The sequence below is a fragment of the Typopeltis vanoorti genome, chromosome 7 (genome assembly GCF_054136105.1).
Source record: "Typopeltis vanoorti isolate ZY-2024b chromosome 7, IOZ_Tvanoo_1.0, whole genome shotgun sequence".
Lineage (NCBI taxonomy): Eukaryota > Metazoa > Arthropoda > Arachnida > Uropygi > Thelyphonidae > Typopeltis > Typopeltis vanoorti.
In genome coordinates, this window is record NC_143555.1 from 137166528 (window position 1) to 137192623 (window position 26096).

General features: G+C 36.4%; 1 protein-coding gene across 4 annotated transcripts in view; it reads right to left on the reverse strand.

The window, feature by feature from the left end:
- Positions 1 to 26096, reverse strand: part of LOC150105111 (apoptosis-resistant E3 ubiquitin protein ligase 1) — a 377933-nt gene that overhangs the window by 70284 nt on the left and 281553 nt on the right. For all 4 annotated transcript variants that reach the window (XM_090395495.1, XM_090395494.1, XM_090395496.1 and 1 more), the window contains 2 exons: positions 25052 to 25173; positions 8148 to 8223 (listed from right to left, as the gene is read on the reverse strand). In XM_090395495.1, the coding sequence (XP_090251621.1) occupies positions 8148 to 8223; positions 25052 to 25173 (198 nt within the window). The remainder of the gene's footprint in view (positions 1 to 8147; positions 8224 to 25051; positions 25174 to 26096) is intronic.

Below are 26096 nucleotides of genomic sequence, written 5' to 3' on the forward strand. Positions count from 1 at the left end.
TGGGTAGTGAGTCCATGGTTCGTGATGATGATGATATACATGCATACATACATACGAAGATATGAAATGATGGTACAACATGACAAAATTTCATGTCGGCTGGGGTGTCGCCCGGTTAAACAATACCCCCCCCCGCCGTTGTTTGCGACAGGAAACCAGGACAAACACTGAAAAGTCAGCTACTGGAACAAATCTGAAAACACACCCCAACTCAACATCACCAGAGTTAAAGATCGCTACTATCAACATAAGAAGCATGAATGCAAAGAAATGGAGCTAGCTGAAGAATTAGATAAGTACAACATGACAAAATTTCATGTCGGCTGGGGGGTCGCCCGGTTAAACAATACCCCCCCCCCCCGCCGTTGTTTGCGACAGGAAACCAGGACAAACAGTGAAAAGTCAGCTACTGGAACAAATCTGAAAACACACCCCAACTAAACATCACTAGAGTTAAAGATCGCTACTATCAACATAAGAAGCATGAATGCAAAGAAATGGAGCTAGCTGAAGAATTAGATAAGTACCAGATCGACGTAATACGGGTGACTGAAACAAAAAAGACAAAGACTGGTGAAATCTTTCTGAACAATAAATACAAAATGTTACATTCAGGCAATGACAATCAAGGAAAAGAAGGAGTAGCCATAGTATTCAACACAAAATACAAGGCTCATCTTCTGGAAAGGCAGACAGTGTCAACTAGAGTGATTTGGACAAATATCAGAATGGGGAACTGGACAATAAGACTTATTTGTGCCTATGGTCTCACAGAAGGTTCTACTAAGGTAGAAGTGGAGGAATTTTTTGAGGCTCTAGAGAAAGCTACTGACACAATGAAAAAGGAAAAGTTAGTCTTTGTTGGGGATCTAAATAGCAGAGTAGGAAATGATTGTCAGACATACAAAAATATTTTGGGAAAATTTAGAGAAAATTGTAAAGCTAATAATAATGGCAAATACCTGTTGGATTTCTGCTCAGGACATGGACTGGTTATTACTAACACCATGTTCCAACATAAAAATGTGCACAAATTCACATGGAGAGAAGAGGCAAGGAATAAGAAAACTCTCATTGACTATGTTATTGTAGATAGTGATGTTTTCTTCCTGGTGCAGGACACCAGAGTGTACAGAGGATTTGAAATTGGAAGTGATCACTATTTAGTCTTGAGCAGGATAAAATTGAATTTCATCTTGAAAAGAATAACATGTAAGAGAGTATTAAAGCGAATAAAAGTTGAGCAGCTCTCAGATGTGAACTGTAGACTAAAATGCACAAAGATTATTGAAGGAAAAATGAAAGAGTTTGAGAACAGGAACCAAACCTTGAAGAAAACCCTGATTGATTCAGCCAGAGAGGTATGTGGTGAGGTTGTCTGCAAGGATAGAAAAATCAGAACTCCATGGTGGACACAGGAAGTTAAAGAGGCAGTGAAGGAAAAGAAGAAAGCATATCAAAAGTTCCTGGCAAATAAGTCAGCTTGTGATCATAGAGAATACAGAGACAAATGTAAAAAAAGCTAAATATTGTCTAAAACTAGCTAAACAAAAGTCATGGGAGGACTTTGGCAAGAACATATATCAAGGTGGTGGCAAAATATTCTGGAGGTTGTTGAGGAAGCTTAGAAATGGAAGAAATAGTACTCTAAAAGGAGTTAGAGATGATAAAGGAGATAAAAATGGAAGAAAAAGATATCCTTGTAGTATGGAGTAATTACTTCGAAAAATTGCTAAAAGAAACAAGTAGTGATTGCACAGTAGTAAAAAACATTTCAGCTACTTAGCCACAATTTTTAATGAAGAAGGTAAATTAAATATGGAAGTAGACAACAGAATCAACAAAGCTGGAATGGTAGGAAGTCAATTGAATAAATTCATACTGAATAAGAGAGAAATTAGTCAGAACACTAAATTAGCTGTATACAAGACAGTGTTCAAACCAGTTTTAACTTATGGATCTGAGAGCTGGATCAGAAGTAAAACACTTGATCAAAGACTAGAGACTGCAGATATGAGAGTCCTGAGAAAGATTCGAAGCATGAATAGATGGCATCAATGGTAATATCTTATTAAAAACGAGGATATTAGGAAAGAACTTGACATTGTCAGCATCCAGGAATGTGTTAGCAGAGTTAATCTTAGGTGGTAAGGTCACTTAAACAGAATGGGCGAGGAAAGATTAGTAAAAAAAAAAGTGTTCTCTGCCAGGTTGGTAGGAAAACGATTCAGAGGAAGACCAAGATATAGGTGGATTGATATGGTACAAAGTGCCTTAGATGATAGAAATATAAGATCTGATAATGTTGGAGTCCTGACAAGTAACAGACTGATTTGGAGGAAAATTGTAGATAGGAAGTTAGTAATGATGTAAATTTTTCATGTAGTACTATCATATCCTATACATCCCTTGAGGGTACATGGAAGAATTTAATGATGATGATATATATGTGGAGTTTGTTTAACAGAAAAAACAAAGTCAGTCTATACTTTATCCACACATTATATGCTGATTCATGCTTTCCAGTGGAATGATCTAAATCTTTATGCTGTCAAGATTCTGTACTCAGATGTCACAGTTAAATATGCAAGTGAATTATGATGTGAAGAGCTTCTGTAGTTTAGTCAGTATCAACAATGTAACATGGTTGAAAAGATGTGGATTTGAATCCCATCTAGGCAAAGAGCCTTTACCAGGGCTTTTCAAATGAATGGGAGTTAAATGGTCTAGGTGGAAAAAACAGAGGATTCTCATCCTGCAAAACAAGCAAACCCATCAGAAAAACACATACAATTTACAGACAATTCAGATAGGATTAACCACCATATTATAAATAGTAATACTGCTTAATATGAATAGATTTTGTATCAGGAGCCTGGAAAAATTACTTATTGAGGTAAGATCTAATGCAGAGAGTCAAGGAAATTAGATCATCATGGCAAGAATGTGTTAGAAAGTTCAGCTATAGTATGCAATCATGATAAAGATATGAATTGAACTGAACCTGATTATGCATCTGGTGCAGGGGTGGAAATGTATGCTTTGGGATCAAATATTTTGAGTGTGTCTGGGAAGGCAAAAGATAAACAGGTACAACAAGGCTAAGCAGACTGCATATCTAAGTATAAGAAAAGGCTAGGAGGTAATTTGTTAATGTCTATACACAAATGCAGGAGCATCAAGAACAAAGGAGTTGAGTTTGTCCTTTATTGAATATGATGTGGTCTAAGATTGTTTGCATTAGTGAAACTTGGCTATCAGAATCAGATATTGTAACGGATTGAGTGTAAGGGGGTATAGTATTTTTAGGAATGACAGAAGAGAAAAACAGAGGAGGAGAAAGTGCTACTAATGATATCAGATAACTTGAGTCCAGTTAGGGAAGAGCCACATGAAAGCAATAATGGTAATAATGTCCCATGTAGTACTAGTAGTGAGTTTGAGGCTATATAGTGTGAAGCAGAGGCTAACAAGATGAAATATTATTATTATTACATGACACCTTGAAGAAGTCCAAAGCCTCATCAAGGGAGGGCACCTACTTCTACAACTTAGTTTCCACTACAATCACCAACCATACCGAACCACAACTATCATCATCTACACCAATGCCATCTACTGCCCACCATCACCAGTAATATTTTTTTTTGTCTGTAAATTTCATGTTCTCAAGGACAATTTGTCTATATAAGGGATGAAAAACCCGAGTTTCCGGAAGGAAAATCCTGCTAACTCCAATATGAGATTGGCTAACTCCCTTTCAACTGAAAAAGCCCATATAGTGATTCCTCTCATCACAAAGAGAATCTAACTCAGGCCTTTTCCAATCAAAGGGCACAATATACTGTCATTCTTCCAATTGTGCTATGGAGGTGGTTCTACAATCTGGCAGTTCACTTGCAGGAGATGATGAAATGCATTGCTGAATTATCCTGATGGGTACTAAATGAGTGATCATTATGGGTGACTTTAATTATCCAAACGCTGAATAGGTAGAAGAAATCTCATGATAAAATAAAGCCGAATTTTTTCAGTTCTGGTGAGACAACTTTCTCAAGTAGCATGTAAAAAAAGGAACTCGAGGTCAAAAAAGTGTTAGATTTGTTTATAGTAAGAAGAGGTCTCTGTTAAGAATATGACTATTTTACCACAGTTGGTGACAGTGATCATGAAGTACCTTACTGGAAAGTAATTAATTATATAGATGTTCCAATTAGGACATGTTACATGCTAAACTACAAAGCTGAAAATTATGACTAACTTAGGAGAATACAATCTTTGGTCCCATGGTATCAGTTACTAAATGGGAAATATATTAATAATACTTGAGAATTTTTGAAAAAAAGTGCTTAAAAGAGGCATTATCTGAGTGTATCTCTTGAGTTCTTTGAACTCCAGAGATATTCAAAGGGCGGAAGCGAAATGAATGTATTTGTGAGAGATCCAGAAGAAGATCAAGTGGAAGGAATATCGAGAGAATAAGGGTAAGAGGAGTTATAAAAGATATAAAACACAGGCAAGAAAAAATAATGAGTATTGTACAAAAAGCTAAACTGGAGTAAGAAAAGAAAAGGGCTATGTAGGCTAAAGGCAATCAAAAAGAATTTTATTGTTATGCTGCAAGTAAAAGAAAAAATAAAAATGGCTATCAGTTTAATGTTAGTAAGTGTAAATTATGGAATTTGGCATGATGAAATTTCCAACAGCATATTAGGGGGATTATGCGATAAGATACCGAAGAGGCTAGAATTTGAAGTTCAAAGATTACATAGCAAAAACTGCAAATAGAACTCAGAGAATAACTGTGATGTTAAAGAGAACCTTGACATATAAGGTAAGGAAGTCACTTTGCCTCTTTACAAGGCCTTGGTAAGACTGCACATGAACTACTGTGCACAGATTTGGTCGCCTGAGTTTCAAGGAGATAACAAAGAGTCACAAAGATTTGGAATTATAATCAGGATTATGGAATTTAGATTATGGGGACAAATTGAGAGTATGTAGAATACAAACTTCTAAATAGATGTTATAGGAGATGGTCTGATGAAATTTTCTGTTATATAGAAGTTTAGGAAACAATACTGGGTGGGGGGGGACATCCATGAAAGTTAGGTTTGTTCACAGTTAAGAAAGGGATCAGAGCTAGATGTTTCTCTCACAGAGCAGTGAGTGAGTGGAATACAAGGGTGGTCTGAAACGTTCTCGGCCTCTACCATAGATGGCAAAAACTATCACCAAGATTTTTTTTTTTCCTAAGTTGGTACATCTATCATAAGCATCCATGTGAAACTGCAAGTCATTCTATCAAGTAGTTTGTTTTATACAGCTATCTGAAGCAAAAGTGTTGTCTGTATCAAATGAATAAAATTGAGTATTGTGCAGTTATAAAATTCTTTGTAAAAGAAAGTTTAACGGCAAAAGAAATTCATTCGAAGTTCATAAAAGTTTATGGACACTCTTCTCCTTCGTTTTCGACAATTAAGAAATGGACTGCCGAGTTTAAACGTGGCCGTACCGGCCTTGAAGATGATCACATGAAGGACATCCAAAAAGTGTAACAACACAGAAATCATTGAGTGCACGATATGGTATCAGATGACTAGCAAGTCAAAGTGCATGAAATTGCTTAGACTATAGGCATTTCAAAAGAACGTGTAGGATATATTTTGCAAACGAAAAAGCTTTGCGTAAGATGGGTACAGAGCTTGCTCACGGCAGATCAAAAACATACTCACATGAAAATCTTGGAACAGTGCTTGGAGTGTTTTGACAACAATAAAACTGATTTTGTGCGTCAATTTATTACTATGGATGAGACTTGGATTCACCGTTACACACCAGAATCCAAACAGCAGTCAAAACAGTGGACAGAAGCCGGTTGTTCAGCACCAAAGAAGAAGTCGGTTTCATCAGCAGGAAAAGTCATGGTATCGGTGTTTTGGGATGCTAAAGGCATTTTGTTTATTAATTATCTTGAAAAGGGTTAAACAATAACTGGGGAATATTATTCTGATCTTTTAACCAGACTACACGAAAAAATTCGTGAGAAAAGACCCAGTTTGCAGGAAAAAAAAATAATCTTTCATCAGGATAATACACTTGCTTACAAAAGTGTTTTGGCAATGGGAAAATTAAGGAACTCTGCGTTGCACGTGGCTAAAATTTTGCAAAGTGTCATGTAAAAGATGATACGTGCTGACACTGTTATGAATGAACAAATTGTGTCCCCGGCTATTGGAAATTTATCGAACTTTTCAAACAACCCTCATTGTAGAAACTCCAAGAATATGCAATCAGGTATGTACATGGAAGCATTGAAAGCTCTTTCCATGTACATAAGTAACAAGGATTAATTAAACCAAGAATACAATTTCTTGGCATCTTTAATTTATAGTATAACCAAGTGGAAAAACTTTTAGTAGAGTTCTTTATGCAGATTTTGTTTTCTTTTGAATGGACAAATGCTGTGCTTCCAGTTTCAAAGTGGGGAGGGAACCACTTTTGCAATTGATTCTGCATACACAGAATAGAAAGAAAAGAGGGATCTAGTCTACCTATATGAGATGTTCAGAATTTTTTAAGTTTGTGAATAGCTCTGGTCCAGAGAAAGATGAGATTGGCAGGACATGTACTGAGAGATTCAGCAGGACAGAGGATACTAACAGTTTTAGAAGGAAAAATTATGGGAAAAGGATCAAGAGGCAAAAAACGAAGGACATGGTTCGAAGATATAAGATCATGGACAGGATCACATGGCTATGCAGAAACAAAAAAGGAAAGCCACCAACAGAGAGAACTGGAAAGACATGGTGCTGCACCCTCTCAATGAGGAAGCTACATGAAGAAGAAGAATAGCTCTGGTATGTTGTCTTAAAATATTTGCTAATTTTTCACTTTGTCTTTTAAAGGACAGTACAGAGTGTCAACAAACTCAGGTTTTGTGACAATGGCCAAAGAGATTTCTGCTTTGTGTTTTTAATATCCAATTAAATGTTTTCTTAAAATCGTTTTGTTCAAAGTAGTTAGTGCACTGAATTGTTTTGCAGTGGAACACTGGAGATGATTACTTTAGTTCTGTTGGCAAGTGGTTTAATGTTTCTGTGGATGATAATAAGACATGTTATGTGAGGACACCTGTCTCCAAACTTTTCATATATGTGTTAAAGATACCAAGCAATTTTATATATATAAACTTGGTTTTAATCCTATTTCCCCATTAGGGAGAAATACTAAGGAAAGTGATCAGTTCTTGCTCCACCTTTGCCACGAGTTGCCTCAAACTTGCACTATGTGCGGAGTCGCCCCGACTTGCACCACTTGCAGGCGCAAACTTGACTTACTTGTCTGTTTGCTTACGTGGGAAATAGGATTAAAACCAAATTTATACATATAAAATTGCTTGGTATCTTTAACATATATTATACCCAAGGTAAAAAACTTTCTACATCTATCTCTCATCCTGAGATTTTTATTTAACAAGGTCAAAGCACCTTATGGCAACTTGTTTAGGTAAAATTTATAAGCTCTGTGTTACTTTAACCTTGGTATTTTTTAAGCCTGGCTCCCACTGATGAAACTCAATGAAGGTCGAAACCGGTCTGGGTAGTGGCCCTTGCCTTTAATGCATAGCATCATGCATCTTTGCAAGGGGATGTGCTTTGCATTAGAGGGAAATACTAAGAAAAGTGATCAGAGCTTGCTTCACCTTTGCCACGAGTTGCACAACTTGCAGGTGCAAATTTGAATTACTTGTCTGTTTGCTTACTTGGGAAATAGGATTAAAACCAAGTTTACATATATAAAATTGCTTGGTATCTTTAACGTATATTATACCCAAGGTAAAAAACTTTCTACATATATATATATATATATATACATATCTATATATGTAGAAAGTTTTTTATAATGAGAAGAGAAATGCAGGGGTCAATTACTCTAACTTCAATTCAATTTGTTGTTTGCTAGTAGAGCTGTTTATTTAATATAAATACCCTGAAGAAAGACAGTGTCAAAATAAAAAATGATATTAAACACAAATAAGTTATTATTATTTTCAAAGTATCTGAAACTGGAACATTAGTGAACAAGGGTTTTATTTATTTATTTATTTATCATATGAGGAAACAAAGATAAATAAAGTAACCTACCTTGTTCACCAAGGAAGGTGATTTCAAAATTTTTGCACCATTCAGTAACACCAAATCCCTGAGTTGCTTTCATTGACTGCAAAAAAGCACACTAAATTAATAAGGCTAAACATATAGATCCATTCAATAACAAGTATGTGATATATAACACTGAAAAAAAGGAAATGTTCATATGATTATATAAAAAGGAATAGCATATTGATATACACTGAATGGACAAAACATTAGAGATATCTACCTAATAATATGTCGGTCCTCCTCTAGCATAAATAACAGCTTGTACTCTCTCCAAGGCATTGACTCCAGCAGATGCCAGAGATAATTCCGGTCATGCCTGTTGCAGCATTGTCCACAACTGCACCTTAGACATTGGTTCTGGATACATGGATTTGATGTCTCGCTCTACATAATCCTAGAGAGATTTTTGATCGGATTTAAATCTTGGAGGCCACTGGATGATCCCAAACTCAGATCAGTGTTCCTCAAGCCATGCCTGGGTGGTTGTGGCCCAGTGGGATGGTGCACTATCCTGCTGAAACAGACCATTGGCTGCAGAAGGCACGAATGCCATGCAAGTATGTAGATGATCAGCCAGCACATTCTGGTAGCTTGCAGCATTTAAGGACCTCTTCAGACACATTAAGGGACCTAATGTGTCACATGAGAAGGCTTCCCAAACCATCATCTCCTTGAACAGAGCCAACCTGGCATGATGGGGGGGCCATGGCCTCATGCTATCAATGCCATACCCACACCCTCTCGTCAGCTCGGTACAACCGATAATGGGATTCATTAAACCACATGACTCTGGACCACAATGCAGAGGTCCAGTTTTGATGGTCCCCGATACCAAGCGAGGCGCAATGCCTGATCATGCATTGTCAACAGTGGTACACAATTAGGGCATTGGCTCCTGTAGCTCATGGTATGCAGGGTACGGCATATGATTCGCTCACAGATGCTGCTTGAACCTCTGACATTGAAACTGGATGTGATTTGTGCCACCATTAGCATGTGGATGGTGCATAAGAGTCTGAACAATCTACATCAATCCTGGTCATCAATGACATGGTCTGTCACCACTTGCTCACTGGTACATCCATTAATGGTATACTTGCGGTAGATCTATCTGTCTTGCGCTGATAATACGTCCACGATCAAAGTCGCTAAGATAGCCACATTTACCCATGTTCATCAATTATGATACCCTTTTGGGAGGCCCTGCTATCTGCCTATGTACTGTCTGCATTCAATTTGAGTATGTTTCACTCTGTGCAGGGGATGCCAGTGTCAACTTCCCATCACCCCATCTAATGTTTTCTCCACTGAGTGTAGATGTCAATTTATCAACAACAGAATAGTTCATTAAGTATTTTACCTTGGATATAATAAATGTTAAAGATACCAAGCTATTTTAAACCTGGTTTTACTCCATTTCCCAAGTAAGCAAACAGACAAATAAGTCAAGTTTGTGCCTGCAAGTGTTGCAAGTCTAGCTGACCCTGCACGTAGTGCAAGACTAAGGCAACTCATGGTAGAAGTAGAATAAGCTCTGATCACTAATCTTAATATTTACCCTTAATGCAAAACACATCTCCTGGAGGAGATGTATGATGCTTTGTATTAAAGGCAAGGGGGCCACTACTCAGACCGGGTAAAGGGTAAATATTAAGATCAGTGATCAGAGCTTATTCTACTTTTACTATGAGTTGCCTTGGTCTTGCACTACGTGCAGGGTCAGCTAGACTTGCAACACTTGCAGGTGCAAACTTGACTTATTTGTCTGTTTGCTTACTTGGGAAATGGAGTAAAACCAGGTTTAAAATAGCTTGGTATCTTTAACATTTAACAGAATAGTTCAATTAGCAATTATACTTGTCTAGGGCTGACAGATATAAATTTTTATATCACAGAACATTACAAATTTTTACAATAAAAACATAAGCAAGGTTATGTGCATGCATTTATTAAAAATCAAAAATAAATTTATTCTGCAACAAAATCAAATAAAATTTTTACAATAAAAATCAACAAAAGTAAATTGTATTTATAAAATACAATTTACTCTTAAGAAAAACTGTTATTTTTTCTTTATTTAAAAAATTTCGTTATTTAAAAAATGTTAGATATTTTAATCAAAATTCCACTAAATATATTTTGTAGGTACAATCACATTTTTTGCACATTCTTATTTTTTAAGTAAACTTAGGAAATTCAAAGCAGGACATGTCAATATTCACTAACCACTATATTATAGCTTTCACTAAAGAACAAAAAAGACTTCCAGTCAGTATCTTTCTTTGGTCCTTGGAAACCATTAAAGGAAAAATATGCACTACAACATCATCATGTATTTACATATTTTCAATAATTTAGAGTATTGCTCTTACAATATACACAGAATATGCTCTGTGTATTAGCATGCCACAAGACTGCTTGTCCACTGTGCACAATACATCATCAGTTATGCAAATTTCCACAACTTGTTTCATCTGAATTTGCAGTTGTAATCTTCAGAAATAGTGTTCATCCTTAGCTTCGAACCTCAGTGTAAGGAGAATAATAACAGGTATCCCTAAAAATGAATTTTTAACCAACAGGTGAATGCTCTCTTAGGAGACCCTGTAAGCCCTAGAGGGTGCATCCTTTGGGTGCAGATGGGGTCCCACCATATATGGTGGGATGATCCAAATAAATACAATAAGTACCATTGGACCAACAGGGCTATTAATTGGATAGCTGTTCTATTTAGTCTCACGTGATCAACTTGTTTTCTTCTGATACTGATGCTAATAGAGTATTGAAGAGCAAAGAGTCTTTCTTTTCTGACTTAATTCCTGGATAGGGAAGGTTAGGGAAGATTGTCACTAATGACATACCTAATCCTAAGAGTAGATACTCTGAAATCAAACCCTGGTCCAGCAAGTTGGAGTCACAAGATTCTCCACCACAAGACTCTTAAATAAAATCTAGTTAAGGAATTCTGTAGTACGTGTCTACAGGATTCATAAACTAAATTGAATAACTGTTGTAATACATTTGATATGTAACTCAGCAATAAAAAGACAGACCATGAAAATAAGCATGAATCTTGAAAGCATTAACTGAATGTTGAATGGAGAACCTTATAGAAAAAGTAAAACATTTCAGCTATTTAGGCACAATTTTTAATAAACATGGCAAATTAAATACAGAAACAGACAACAAAATTAGCAAAGTTTGTGTGGTAGGAAGTTAACTGAATAAGTTTATATGAAATAAGAGAGCAAGTAGTCAGAACAATAAACTGGAAGTATTCAGTATTAAAACTAACTTATGGATTTGAGAGTTGGATTAGAAATGAAGCAATTGGTCAAAGAATAAAGACAAGCAAATATGAGTCTGAGGAAAATTAGGGGAGTGAACCGATGGCCTCAATGGCAGAATCATACCAAAAATGAGAATGTTAGGAAGGAACATGAAACTGCTGACATTCAAGAACATGTGAGCAAAGCTAATCTAAAGTGGCATGGTCACACCAGATGGCACATGCTATAGTGGCAGCATGAACATTAGCTTACACTCAAGTAATTATTTTAATATGGGTACACCAACAATTTTCCAGAAATGAATATTCCAGCAACTCCTTTAGTCCTGACAAAATTACAAGAGCTCATGTGACTGCCTGACTAATTCAATGAGCCACCAGAGCTCACTTAATTAATGTGAATGTAACTGGGATGAAAGATGGCCTCAAAGGTTTAAGAAGCATGATAAAATTTTTATTCATAAGTTTGTGGTGAAAAATGGCATGTAAACCATGAAGGAGCTATCGAATACGTGGATGAATTTGTTAAATTTTTAGCTGATGAGTGCCTTAGTCCCCAGCAAGTGTGTAATTCTGACATTATATTGTTATGTGATGCATAACAGGAAGGACATTATCAGAAGAGAAAATGAAGAGAGGCTCTGGAATTCAGACAATCTAAGGATAGTTACAGGAAAATCGAAATGATCTAAGGCCTTTAATTTTGAAAGCCATTTTAAATTTACCCTAACATACTGTGCAAATAAAAATAGTGAATTGTTAAGATGGTTCAAAAAACCTGAAGCCTGAGCACATTTCACATCTGTAGGCCTACTAGAAGAATGCAACACTTCCTTTGAATTTCCATAAGCCAATAGTTATCCTACATGGACAAAACTTTTAAAATTTCAGTTTCTTGCTTCCTACAGAAACTTTTATTCCTTCTTGGATTCACACAGGAGAAAGAACGAACATAATAATTGCTCTTTATATGGCAGCAACATAAATCAGTCAAATTCTTCCTACATCTTAAAATAACAGAACACTGAAGAAAACATATCTTGTCTTTAAATTATATATTTAGTTTAATCCTTTATCCAAGTGTAAGCAAACAAAGTTTGCACCTGAAGTATCTTCAGGACTGAGGCAACTTGTAGCAAAGGTGGACAAAGCTTCACATCACTTGCCTTAGTATCCCATAATGCAAAGCATTATACATGTCTGCAAAGGGATGTGCTTTGCATTATGGGATACTAAGGCAAGCGATGTGAAGCTTTGTCCACCTTTGCTACAAGTTGCCTCAGTCCTGAAGATACTTCAGGCACAAACTGTTTGCTTACACTTGAATCAAAGATTAAACTAAATATATAATTTATAGTCTAATCAAGTGGGGAAAAAAAACTTCCAATATCTTGTCTTTATTTAAGGCACTCCAGTAACTTAACTTTCTATATGAGAGTAACAGCTCCACTGAAGAAACTACTAAAAACAATATCAACCATAACTTTAAAATAAATTAACTTTCTATATGAAAGACTCAACATTCTTCTTAAAACATTAACAGTTTTATAATTTCCAAACAAACAAATTTGCCTTCTACATGAAAACTTCTGAAGAAATAACTAAAACCATATCAACTGTTAGAACTCGCTTACCAGACTGAGAATCCTAAATAAAACAAACTTTACTGGGTCCATTTCTATATGAACTGGAGAGCAATCAAGTTCTTTTCAGCTTTAAATGAATTAATTCCATCATCATCATCATCATCATCATCATCAAATTCCTGCCATGTACCCTCAAGGGGGCGTACAGGATATGACAGTACTACATGAAAAAATTACATCATTACTAACTTCCTATCCACAATCCTCCTCCAAATCAGTCTGTTACCTGTCAAGACTCCAACATTATCAGATCTTATATTTCTATCGTCTAAGGCACTTTGTACCGTATCAATCCACCTATATCTTGGTCTTCCTCTGGGTCGTTTTCCAGCCAACGTGGCAGAGAACACTTGTTTTGCTAATCTTTCCTCTCCCATTCTATTTAAGTGACCATACCATCTGAGATTAGCTCTGCTAACGCATTCCTGGATGCTGACAATGTCAAGTTCTTTCCTAATATCCTCATTTTTAATATGATATTGCCATTGATGCCATCTGTTCACGCCTCTAATCTTTCTCAGGACTCTCATATCTGCGGTCTCTAGTCTTTGGTCAAGTGTTTTACTTCTGACCCAGCTCTCAGATCCATAAGTTAAAATTGGTTTGAACACAGTCTTGTATACAGCTAATTTAGTGTTCCGACTAATTTCTTTCTTATTCCATATGAATTTATTCAATTGACTTCCCACGATACCAGCTTTGCTGATTCTGTTGTCTATTTCTATATTTAGTTTACCATCTTCAGTAAAAATTGTGCCTAAGTAGCTGAAACGTTTTACTTGTTCCACAGGTTCTCCATTCACAACACAGTTGACATTTTCAATGATTCTGCCTATTTTCATTGTCTTTGTCTTTTTATTGCTGACCTTCATACCATATCTATTACAACAGCTATTCAATTTAGTCAGAGAATCTTGCAGACTTGTAGCGGATTTATTTAGAAGTATAACATCATCCGCATAAAGCAAAGAGCTGACATTAACATCTCCAATTTTGATATCAGGTTTAATACCACATTCCTTCATAATGTGATCCATATAGATAATGAATAACAGAGGGGATAATGTACATCCTTGTCTCACACCAAATTTAACATTAAACCATCTTCCTGTACTTCCTTCAATTCTAATTGCTGACTCACAACTCAAATAAAGACTAAGTATTGCTTGATATAATGCCCCATTGACACCATATAACTGCAGCGTATTGAATAGCTTCTCTCTTGGCACCTTGTCATATGCCTTTTCCAAATCGACGAAACTTAAATACAGATCTTTGTTATATTCCCATGCTTTCTCGACTATTTGTCGTAAAGTGAAGATCTGATCCTGACAGCCTCTATTTGGCCTGAATCCAGCTTGTTCTTCACCAAGCTTTTCTTCCACAATTCTTCTCAACCGTTTCTCAAGTATACTTGCATAGATCTTGCCAGGAACACTCAGTAGGGAAATACCTCTGTAATTCTCACATTCAGTTTTATTTCCCTTTTTATATATGGGTACTATGAGAGCTCTACTCCAATCATCGGGAATTCGTCCCTCTGTCCAGGCTTTCTGAACTATGCAGTGCAGCCACTGTAAGACTCTTATACCACCATACTTCAGCATTTCTGGTCGAATATCATCTACGCCTGCTGCCTTTCCACATTTCAAGCCTTTGATGGCTTTTTCTACTTCAAGTATGGATATGTATTCCTGACTGCATGCCTGGTCAGTGTTTTTTATCACTGTGCTGTCATCACTGCTTGTTTCATTTAGCAGTTTTTCAAAGTAATTACTCCATACTTCAAGGATATCTTTTTCTCCTGTTTTCATTTCACCTTTATCATCTCTAATTCCTTTTACAGCACTCTTTCCTCCATTCCTAAGCTTCTTCAACAACCTCCAGAATATTTTGCCACCTTCTTGATATTTATTTTCTATATTCTTGCCAAAGTCCTCCCATGACTTTTGTTTAGCTAGTTTTACACACTGTTTAGCTTTCTTACATTTGTCTCTGTATTCTGTAAGAGTAAAAGCTGACTTATTTGCCAGGAACTTTTGATATGCTTTCTTCTTTTCCTTCACTGCCTCTTTAACTTCCTGTGTCCACCAGGGAGTTCTGATTTTTTTATCTTTGCACACAACCTCACCACATGCCTCTCTGGCAGAATCAATCAATGTTTCCTTCAGAGTTTGCCACTGAATCTCCAAGGTTTGATTCCTGTTCTCAAACTCTTTCATTTTCTTTTCAATAATATTTCTGTATTTTAGTCTACAGTTTATATCTGAGAGCTGCTCAACTTTTATTCGCTTTAAAACTTTCTTACATGTTATTCTTTTCAATATGAAATTCAGTTTTATCCTGCTCAAGACTAAATAGTGATCACTTCCAATTTCAAATCCTCTGTACACTCTGGTGTCCTGCACCAGGGAGAAAACATCACTATCAACAATAACATAGTCAATGAGACTTTTCTTATTCCTAGCCTCTTCTCTCCATGTGAATTTGTGCACATTTTTATGTTGGAACATGGTGTTAGTAATAACCAGTCCATGTCCTGAGCAGAAATCCAACAGATATTTGCCATTATTATTAGCTTTGCTCTTTTCTCCAAATTTTCCCAAAATATTTTTGTATGTCTCACAATCATTTCCTACTCTACTACTAAAACCTTCACCTATCTCTCTTTTAAAGGATATCATCTCTCAGTCTTTCATTTCTAGCTCTTTTTTCTTTCTAATTTCTATCAAGTCATCATACACTGAAGACATGGAAACTACCATCATTTTTCTATTGCTGTGTTCCTTTCCTACTTCTTAACACCTGAACATGTAGCAACATTTGATAACATTATTTTCACTTCTGCATATGCTTGGAAATACAATACAGCAACTTGAAAAATTATTAATTGATATAAGAACTAACACAGAGAGTCAGGGAAACTGAATACTGATGGGAGGAATCATGAGAATCTGTGTCTAAGAGCAACAATGTTAGATAACTCTGGTAATGATGGAAATGGTTATTATTATGGAAATGATTATGAAGAGAGAATGATTCTGTGTTTGTCCAGTTTGGAATTATCAAGCATTTGTAATGATTTCTGCATAAGTAAGAAACTAGATAAGAACAGATCTACAAGTTGTTGAACTGAACAGACAAGTATACACAAAAGAGCATGCAAATAATTTATCATGTCTGTACAAGAATGCTAGGCGTACCAGAAACAAAGGGGTAGAGTTTGTTGCCTTGGTTAATATATTGGGACCTCATATTTTAGGCATTAGTGAGACCTGGCTATCAGAAGCAGACGAGTGCAAAGGGTATAGTATTTTTAGGAAGGATAGACAGGATAGGAGAGGAGGCAATGTGCTGTTAATGATATCAAATGACTTGAATCTAGTTAGAGTTGAGATCTATGACTGCAATCCTAGTAACAGTTTTTCATGTGGCAGTGAGTTTGAAGTCATCTGTTGTGAGGTAGAGCAAGATTAAATACATAGTTGGGTGTTGCTACAGACCTGGTGGATCAGTTGCTAGTGATGAAGAAATGCATCACCAAATAAATACAATGGGTGCAAAAAGAGTAATCATAATAGAGAACTTTATAATTATCTAAACATTGATTGGGTAGCTATGAAACTGCATGAGAAGAATGAAATTGAATTTACTGAGCTGTTGCGAGACAACTTCCTCAATCAGCATGTGACAAAAAGGAACTCGTGGTAAAAGAGTGTTGGATTGATTATAGTGTCAGAGGAGGTTTCAGTTAAAGATGTAGCTATCTACCTCCAGTTGATGACAGTAATCATGCAGTTCTCACTTGGAAACCAGCATACCCTTCAAGTGGTCATAATTTCTACAGCATGGTAGGGTAGAAATTATGATTACCTGAGGGGGTATGCTGGGTTCTGTACTATGGTATCAATTAATAGATGGGAAAGATGTGTGGGAAGAGAATGGGAAGTATTTAAAAATACTTAAATGATGCAATATCAAAATGTGTCCCTAGAGTAGGAGTCAAATGGATGTGTAATCTAATTAAGCAAGAGATTTGTAAGAAAAAGATGATGTGGAAGGAATATTGTGTGAATAACATGAAAAAGAGCAAGTTAAAGACAACTCAAAACAATTCTACTGTTATGCTGCAAGTAAAATAAAGAATGAATTTGAAAGAATAAATCTATTGAATGCAGATGGTATGTAGGTGACTGATGCAGAAGATTGTTCAACTAATGAGCAGCCATTTTGTTAAAAGCTATCAACCTGGTATATGCTACTTTGAACTCACTGCTACCCCCTTCATTGAATGAAGAACTTCAGTTGTATTAAGAGGAAGTATTAGAGCTGCTGCACAAACTGAATAACAATTCAGAAATAGGGACTAATGGGATATCAGCACAGGTGCTAAAAGAGTGTTCAGCTGAACTGGCTATTCCCTTGACTAGGCTATATAATTAGAGTCTCAGAACAATGGAAGATACCAAAGGAGTGGAAAGAATGTATGATAATCCATTGCACAAGGGTAGTGCAAGACCAATGTATCCAACTATCGACCAATTAGTATCTCAGGAGTGGTGGTGAAGATTTTGGAAAAGTTGGTTAGGGGTAACATTCAGAAATGGGTTGACAGTGAATCTCTACTTTGCAATTAACAGCTTGGGTTTACTAAGGTAAAGTCATGTTTTTGCAACTTGCTCACATTCTATAACAAAGTTACCATTGAACCAGACAAGGGAAATGGACACACCATGATACTTTTGATTTTACTAAGGCTTTTGACAGAATTATTATTATTATTATTGTTCCGGGAAACTCCAAGGAGTCGACAGACTCATCGAGGGAGGCCCTAACATCATGTCTGGAACAACTATTCAACATTCACACAGTATCTATCATATCTTGCCTTGAACTCATTCACGGTCGTAGCACCCACAACAGACTCTGGAAGCTTATTCCACTCATTCACCACTCTCCAAGTAAAGAACCTAGCTCTAACACCCTTGTCGACCATGCTCTTGCCCAGCTTCCATGCATGGCCCCTAGTCCTCCCACTACCAGTCATATTTTCAAAAATATCTTCTGGATCAATCTTATAAAAACCCTTCAGTAATTTGAATGTCTCAATCATATCACCCCTCCTTCACCTATCGTCCAATTTCTGCAACCCACAAATCCTCAACCTATTCTCATAAGGTTCATTCCACAGACCTGCTATCATCTTGGTCACTCATCTCTGGACCCTCTCCACTTCCTCCCCATCACGAAGAAACCCTGGTGCCCATAACTGGGCACAGAAGTCCAGATGGGATCTTATCAAGGCTCGATACAGAGGAACAACAACTTGTTTGTCTCTGCTTGTTAAAGTATTTTTCATAAGCCAAGTCATCAAAACTATCGCATTGATGAACAAATTGAAAATCAGTGGTCCAAGAACAGAGCCCTGCGGCACTCCACCAGTCACAAGACATCTTTTTGACTCCACTCCTGAATAAACCACTCTCTGGTATCTCTCCTTCAACCACCCTCCTATCCATCTTACCAACCCTATATCTATCCCCATCTGCTCCAGTTTACTGATTAGGGTTCCATGTGGTATCCTGTCAAAGGCCTTGGCAAGGTCCAGTAGTATCACTGTAAACCCATTACCCCTATCCAGTTCAGCTATCTCAACTGATTCAGTTACCTCCCTACCATCGGCATTCTTTAAAATCATTCTGCCATGTACATTTTTCCTTTTACTTGCTACATATCTAAAAAACTGTTGAGGATTCTCTTTAGCCTGCATGGCCAATGTTCTTTCGTAATCCTTTTTTGCTTTTCTTACCACACTCGTCACCCTTCTGGCCTGCGCTTTATACCGTTCATGTGCCTGCCGGTCACCTTTCTCCTTAAATTCCCTCCATAGTTGTTTCTTTTTTTGCAGCTCAAGCTTAATGGTGTTATTCATCCATTTAACCCCTACTTGATTTATTATTCGGACTCTAGGTATGCAGTCATCCATTGCTTCATGCAAGCACTTCTTAACTACCTCCCATGTACTATCAACTTCTAGTCCTTGCAGTTGTACATGCCATGGCACTGAGCCAATCAAACTCCTAAGCTTGTCATACTTTCCAGCCCGATAATTCCACATGTACCCTGTCTTAATTGAAAATTCTACACCTTTAGCCACCTCCCAAGTCAAGACCCTATGATCACTCTATTGCATAACCTCAATGTCAATACATCTGTGGGATTGGATGGTATACCAGCTCGTGTAGTACGAGAAGCAGCTAAAGAATTGTCAGTACCCTTGACCATTTTGTTTAATTTGAGTCTTGGGTCTGGGTTAGTCCCGAGCGGGTGGAAGGAGGGGAAAATAGTTCCACTGCATAAAGGTGGTTCCAAGACTGCTATTGTAAATTACCGACCGATTAGCATATCAGGAATCATTAGGGTTCCATGTGGTATCCTGTCAAAGGCTTTGGCAAGGTCCAGTAGTATCACTGTAAACCCATTACTCCTATCCAGTTCAGCCGTCACTGTGTTATAAAACGTGAGCAAGTTACTGAGGCATGATCTACCCTTCACAAAACCATGTTGTCCCCCATACAATATCCCATTTTCATCTATCCAATCCTGTATTCTTTTCTTGACTACAGCATAGTAGACTATTGTATAAATCGGAGAATATGGGATTGGATTATAAACTATTGGCATGGATAAGAGGATGGCTGACTGACAGATATCAAAAAGTTGTATATGGGGGGTGTGAATCTGCAAGATTCAAGGTAACCAGTGGTGTGCCTCAAGAATCAGTCCTTGGTTCATTGTTATTTAGTCAGTACTTTAATGACATTGGGAAGGATTTAACATGCAACATACAGTCATTTGCTGATGATGCAAAGATAGATAGGGCATAATAAATTTAGTTTAATCCTTTATTAAATGTGAGCAAACAAAGTTTGCACCTGAAAGTATCTTCGGGACTGGGGTAAGGTGGTACAACACCGGACAACTCTTTGCAAAGATGGAGCAAGCTAACATAACTCCTATCTCAGTATCTCCATAATGCAACACACATCTCCTTGCGGATATATATAATGTTATGCATTAAGGGAAGGGCCACTGCCCAGATTTGTTTCGACCTTTATTGAGATCTCTTCAGTGGAAGCCAGGCCCAAGTGGAGATACCAGGCAGAAGCATTAGCAAGGTCATCTCTACCTATAGGAGTTGCCAAACGGTGTGCCACCGTTTTATTAAATTACTCTGGGTTTAGAGACAGATGTTGAAAGTTTATTTTTCACTTGGTTAGACTATAATAAATTTAGTTTAATCCTTTCTCCAGGCGCAAACATAATAAATTTAGTAAAGCACCGGGCAACTCGTTGCCCGGTGCTTTACCACCTTACTCCAGTCCTGAAGATACTTTCAGGCGCAAACTTTGTTTGCTCACACTTGGAAAAAGGATTAAACTAAATTTATTATAGTCTAAACTTAGTGAAAAATAAACTTTTAACATCCAGAGTAATTTAATAAAAAGGTGGCACACTGTTTGGCAACTCCTATAGGTAAAGATGACCTTGCTAATGCTTCTGCCTGGTATCTCCACTTAGGCCTGGCTCCCACCGAAGAGACCTCAATAAAGGTTGAAATTAGTCTGGGTAGCGGCCCTTCCCTTAATGCATAACATTATACATATCTGCAAGGAGATGTGTTTTGCATTACGGGAGATACTGAGATAGGAGTTATGTTAGCTTCTTCCACCTTTGCAACAAGTTGTCAGGTGCTGTACCACCTTACCCCAGTCCTGAAGATACTTTCAGGCACAAACTTTGTTTGCTCACACTTGGATAAAGGATTAAACTAAATTTATTATAGTCTAACCAAGTGAAAAATAAACTTTCAACATAGACAGGGTAATCAGGAGTGCTGCTGATATGCAGTATTTGCAGAATGATTTGAATAGGCTGGAATTGTGGGCATATGAAAATGGCTGTCTTTTCAATGTTAATAAATGTAAGGTCATGCATTTTGGTATGATTAGATATCCAATGTCATATTATATCTGTGGGATTATGCGTGAAGAAACTGATGAGGCTAGGCATCTTGGAGTTTTAATATACAGGAAGTTGAAGTTCAGGGGTCATATACCAAAAATTGTAAATACAACTCAGAAAATAATGGCAATGCTGAAATGAACCTTGACATGTAAAGATAAGAAAGTCATTTTGCCTCCTTTACAAGACCTTGATAAGACCTCATTTGGACTATTGTACACCAGTTTGGTTGCCTGATTTCTGTGGTGATTCTAATACAGTGGAGAGAGAGTGCAAAGGAGTGTCAAAAATGATATCAGCATTATGGAATACAGATTATGAAGACAGATTGAGAATTTGTAGGCTGCAGACACTAGCAAACAGGAGAAGGAGGGGTGATATGATTGTGACTTATAAACTTCCAAAATGGTTATGCAGAATTTCAGGAGATGGAAATTTTCATTTTATGGAGGGTGGGGAAAGGACATCCATGGAAATTGAGAACGAATGCTGTCAAGAAGGGATGAAGGCTAGGAGTAGTGAGTGATTGGAATGTATTGCCTTTGGATGTTATGTGTGTAAGTAGTGTGAATGAATTCAAGAATAGGTACGACAGTTGGTGTGAATAGTATGGCCTCCCTTGATGAGTTCCTGACTCCCTGGAGTTAATAATAACGTCTGGTCCAGTCCACCATTGTGTGCCACTATTATGGTATCAGTGCTATGCTTGAAACAATAATGAGTTGTTTTCATAGTGCAGAAAAGTTTATTTAATTATAATCTCAAAATCAAACAAGCAGAATTTATAACAGTTCTTTTAATTTAAAATCTTTTTTGCTATGGGGTAAGTTCATTTAATTATTTTGACAACACGAATATAGTGATAACTTTAGGCTTTTCTTAAAAGTGACAACATATTTGTAATGTTTGTATAGATAACAAACACCACCATGGAAAACTATATTTACACTCTAACGACTAACTTTAATAAATTTATTTCGCGTCTAAGCAAGACTTAAAGGTTCAGACACAATTGACTAAGGTAGTTTCTGGTCTCTGGAATAGATGAAAACAGATAGATTAAGGGAATAACAATTTGCAGAGTCTAGTAGGAAGAAGGGAGATGGGGGGGGGGGGCATGATTGAGACATATGCCAGTAAGGAGTTATTACTGGATTAATGTGGATGAGATTTTTCACAGAATAGATTGAAAAAGGTTGAGAACAAGACACCATTCCTGGAAGTTGGGTAAGGAGGGTATGAGCAAGGAGGTGTGAAGTAGTTTTTTGCATGTACATCATGGTATAATATGTGTGTGTGTGAGAGAGAGATAGCAGACTTCCTGCAATGAGTTATTTGACTCCATAGAGGTCAGATAATAATAATAATTAAACAGAATAGGAAAGCAAATTTTTTTTTTGCAAGGATGGCAAACTCAGAGGATGACTAAGATCTAGGTGGCCTGATACAATAAGAGGTAAATGCTTTAGAATACCAAAACATAAGATCTGATGATATTGGTATCCTGATAGATAACAATTTAATTTGGAGGAAAACTATTAATAGGAATGATGATTAAACTTTCCATGTACAACCTCTGAGGGTAAATATCATATCAGGAATTTGAAAGAATCTGATAGATGGTAATGATGAACAATGATGATGGAATGTCCAGGTTTGTAGATTTCCAACAAAAGCTGTGGTTCCATCCATTTAAAATAGATGATCATCTATTTTAAAATGTATTCATTTTGAAACAGGTAAAATTAGAACTGATATATATGTAGAGTAAGAAACAGTTATGTACAATTCATCGTGAGGCTGCTTGAATGCAGAATTCAAGGTTCAGAATTCAAGAAACTGAAAGGAAATATTAATGGTGTGAGCATGCATGCTCACACCATTAATAGTTTGATTTTACATTAATATTTTTAAACTCATTTCTTATTACACAGAAACTGTTGCCAAGTAGTATCTGAAGCTATGAAGTGTATTGAACATAGCTATTCATAAAAAAAATAAATGTGTAGTATTTTAATCAGTGGAAGAACAGCTTGAATAAATGTTGGCCTCCATAATATCTTGAATGGAAGTGAAACTCCATCTTTCTGAAAGCATAAGAAAATAAGTAATTATACAATATGCTTATTCCAAGAGGAATTAGAGTTATGTGCAATTCTAAGAAGAAGAAGAAAAATCTCTTCTTGTTTTAAGGACACTTGAGGACTATTATTATTATACAGTCAGAAATGACTGTCAGAATTATAGAATTGTGTCATGGAGTCAGAAGACTCATCATGGGAGATGCATTATTCACACAATACCTATCATACCTCTTCTTAAACTCATTTACTGATGAAGCACTCACAACCAACTTTGGCAACCCATTAACCACCCTCCAAGCAAAAACATCTAATCCTAACACCCTTACTAATCTCACTCTTACACAATTTCCATGATGACCCCTCATTCTCTTCCTTCCTGCCATGTACTGAAAAAAGTCTTTGGTATCAATCCTATAAATCTCCTTTAACAGCTTATATGTTTCTATTATGTATCTTCTTTTTCACCTCAGCTAGTTTTTGAAGCCCAGAGACCTCCAACAATCTTTGTTACTCACTTCAGGATCCCTCCACTAGCACCACTTCATCCCAACAGAATCCAGGTGCCCAGATCTGCACATAGTAGTCCAGATGTGGCCTTATTAGAACCTCATAGAAGGGAACAATAATTTCTCTATCCCTGCTTGTTAGTATTCTTCAAATAACCAAGTAATTTCATGTGCTGTTTTTGCTACCTTCAATATGCCCTCTAAACTTCTATTTGCTATCCACAATCACACCAAAGTCTCTGGCTTCAGTACTATATTGATGAGACTGCAGTTCAGTCCCATCAATATAGTACACAGCTTCTGATCTCTTACACTTGGCCACATTAAACTGGCAGCCATTTACCTTAACCCATACTGCTAGTCTGTTTTAAGTCTTCCTGCAGGATCTCTGCATCACCTTCATTTAACATTGCTATTCCCAGTTTAGCATCGTTCATAAACAATTGAAAAAATTGAAATGTAAAATCATTTCCTATGTGACTGATGTACAAATTAAACAACAGAGGACGAAGTACTGAGCCCTGTAGTATACCAGTAGTCAACTGTCTTCTCCTGGACTCAACTCCTCCATAAATAATTCTTTGATATGTACCAATCAGCCACCCTCTAAATCTAAATCACCAGATTCATATCAATCAACATTTGCTCTAATTTATGCAAAACGTTTTAAGTGGAATCTTGCAAAATGCTTTTGCAAAATCTAGCAATGTCACTAAGTAGCCATTTCCCTTATCCAATGCAACTTTATTATTAAAAAAAAAGAATGCAAGAAAATTACTAATGCAACACCTACTGTCTCAAAACCATTTTGTCCCTTACACAGTATCATATCCCTATCTGTCCATTTCTGATTTCTGTCTTTCACCAATTTCTCCAATACCTTAATCAGAGAGCAATAATTCCTTTTGTGAAAAAAGGTATAAGATAGAATTTTGATGGGAATGGGAGAGTACAGAGATGGGCTGCAGGGTTGAATGCACAATAATGTTCAATGGGCATGGTGTAAATGGGATTTGCATTTGGTAAAAGAAAAAGATCACTGATATATAAAATATAAAAGATCATTGTTTTCTTTTGCCTAACATGTTCAGGTGAAAGAAAATCACCTTGAGGTACTGATAGAAAGTTTGAAAGAAAAAACTATTCATTTGCACACACTGAGTAACTGAGAGAAAACTCAACTGTAAAAGAAGATCATAAGATAGTGAAGATAGGCTTTTGTGACAGACACAAACATCTCATTTGGGTACAACATATTTGAATAAATGACAAATTACTTATATTATAATTATAGTTAAACAGAATAAGAGATAATACTTCTGTCATATATACTCACAGATTCCAGGAATTTCTCCCTCTGAATTTTCAATTGAAGTTTGTCATGAAAGTGTTTTTGGTGAATTTTTCTAACTTCATGATAGAAAAAGTCCTGCTTATCTCTGAATGTTTCTGAACCACCTAAAAGATAAAATTATTAAATTTTAAATGAACAGTAGTAGTTCTACTACTTTTGTGAAATGTTTTTATTTTGTAACAGTATCAATATGATATTTCATCTTATTGTACTATCATTGTGTTTTAGTTTAAACTCATATAAAAACACTTTGGTCATGTAAATCTGAAACTGTCATCCCATTTTCATTCATTCAGTCTAGTTGTTGATAAGCACCAGCAGAGTGACCACTACAGTGTGGATTAAATGATTGGCTAATGCAGGGGTCGGCAACCAGCAGCCCAAACGTACATTTTTGGTGGCCCATAAAAGGTTGACCATACTTACAATGCATGTGGCCTGTTGAATAATTTAAATAATACATTTTATAATATGAATAAATTAAAAATAATTTTATATCTATACTTCGTGATATCGGCGTGCGACTTGGCACGAATCAACCATGTGAGTCATCATGAGTTGGGATAACAAAGGCCACTTCATCCAATGACAACCAAGATTTTGGCAGTCACGCCAAAATTTTGCAGTCACATTCCCTGGTCCATCTTTTAATATAATTCAATACATTCAACTATTATTTTCAGAGTATGTATATTTGTTAAAAATAATTTCAAAAATTGGTTAAAAAAAAAAAACGTAAAATTGCAGATGAAGGAAGAAGGTTTAATGATGAATGGAATAGCAAGTACTTCTTTATTGAAAATGGGGGTAAGCCCCTTTGTCTTATTTGTCATAAAAGTGTTGTTATGAAAGAATATAATATCAGACGTCATTACGAGAATGTCGTAATGTATAATCGTCGTGATATAATAAAAATTTATAACTTAAGTATTTTTTACGCTCACTATTTTCTCTTAATTAAATACTTGCGGCCTGATTATTAAAAATAAAAGTTGAATGTTGTCCGCAAGTCAGAAAAAGGTTGCCG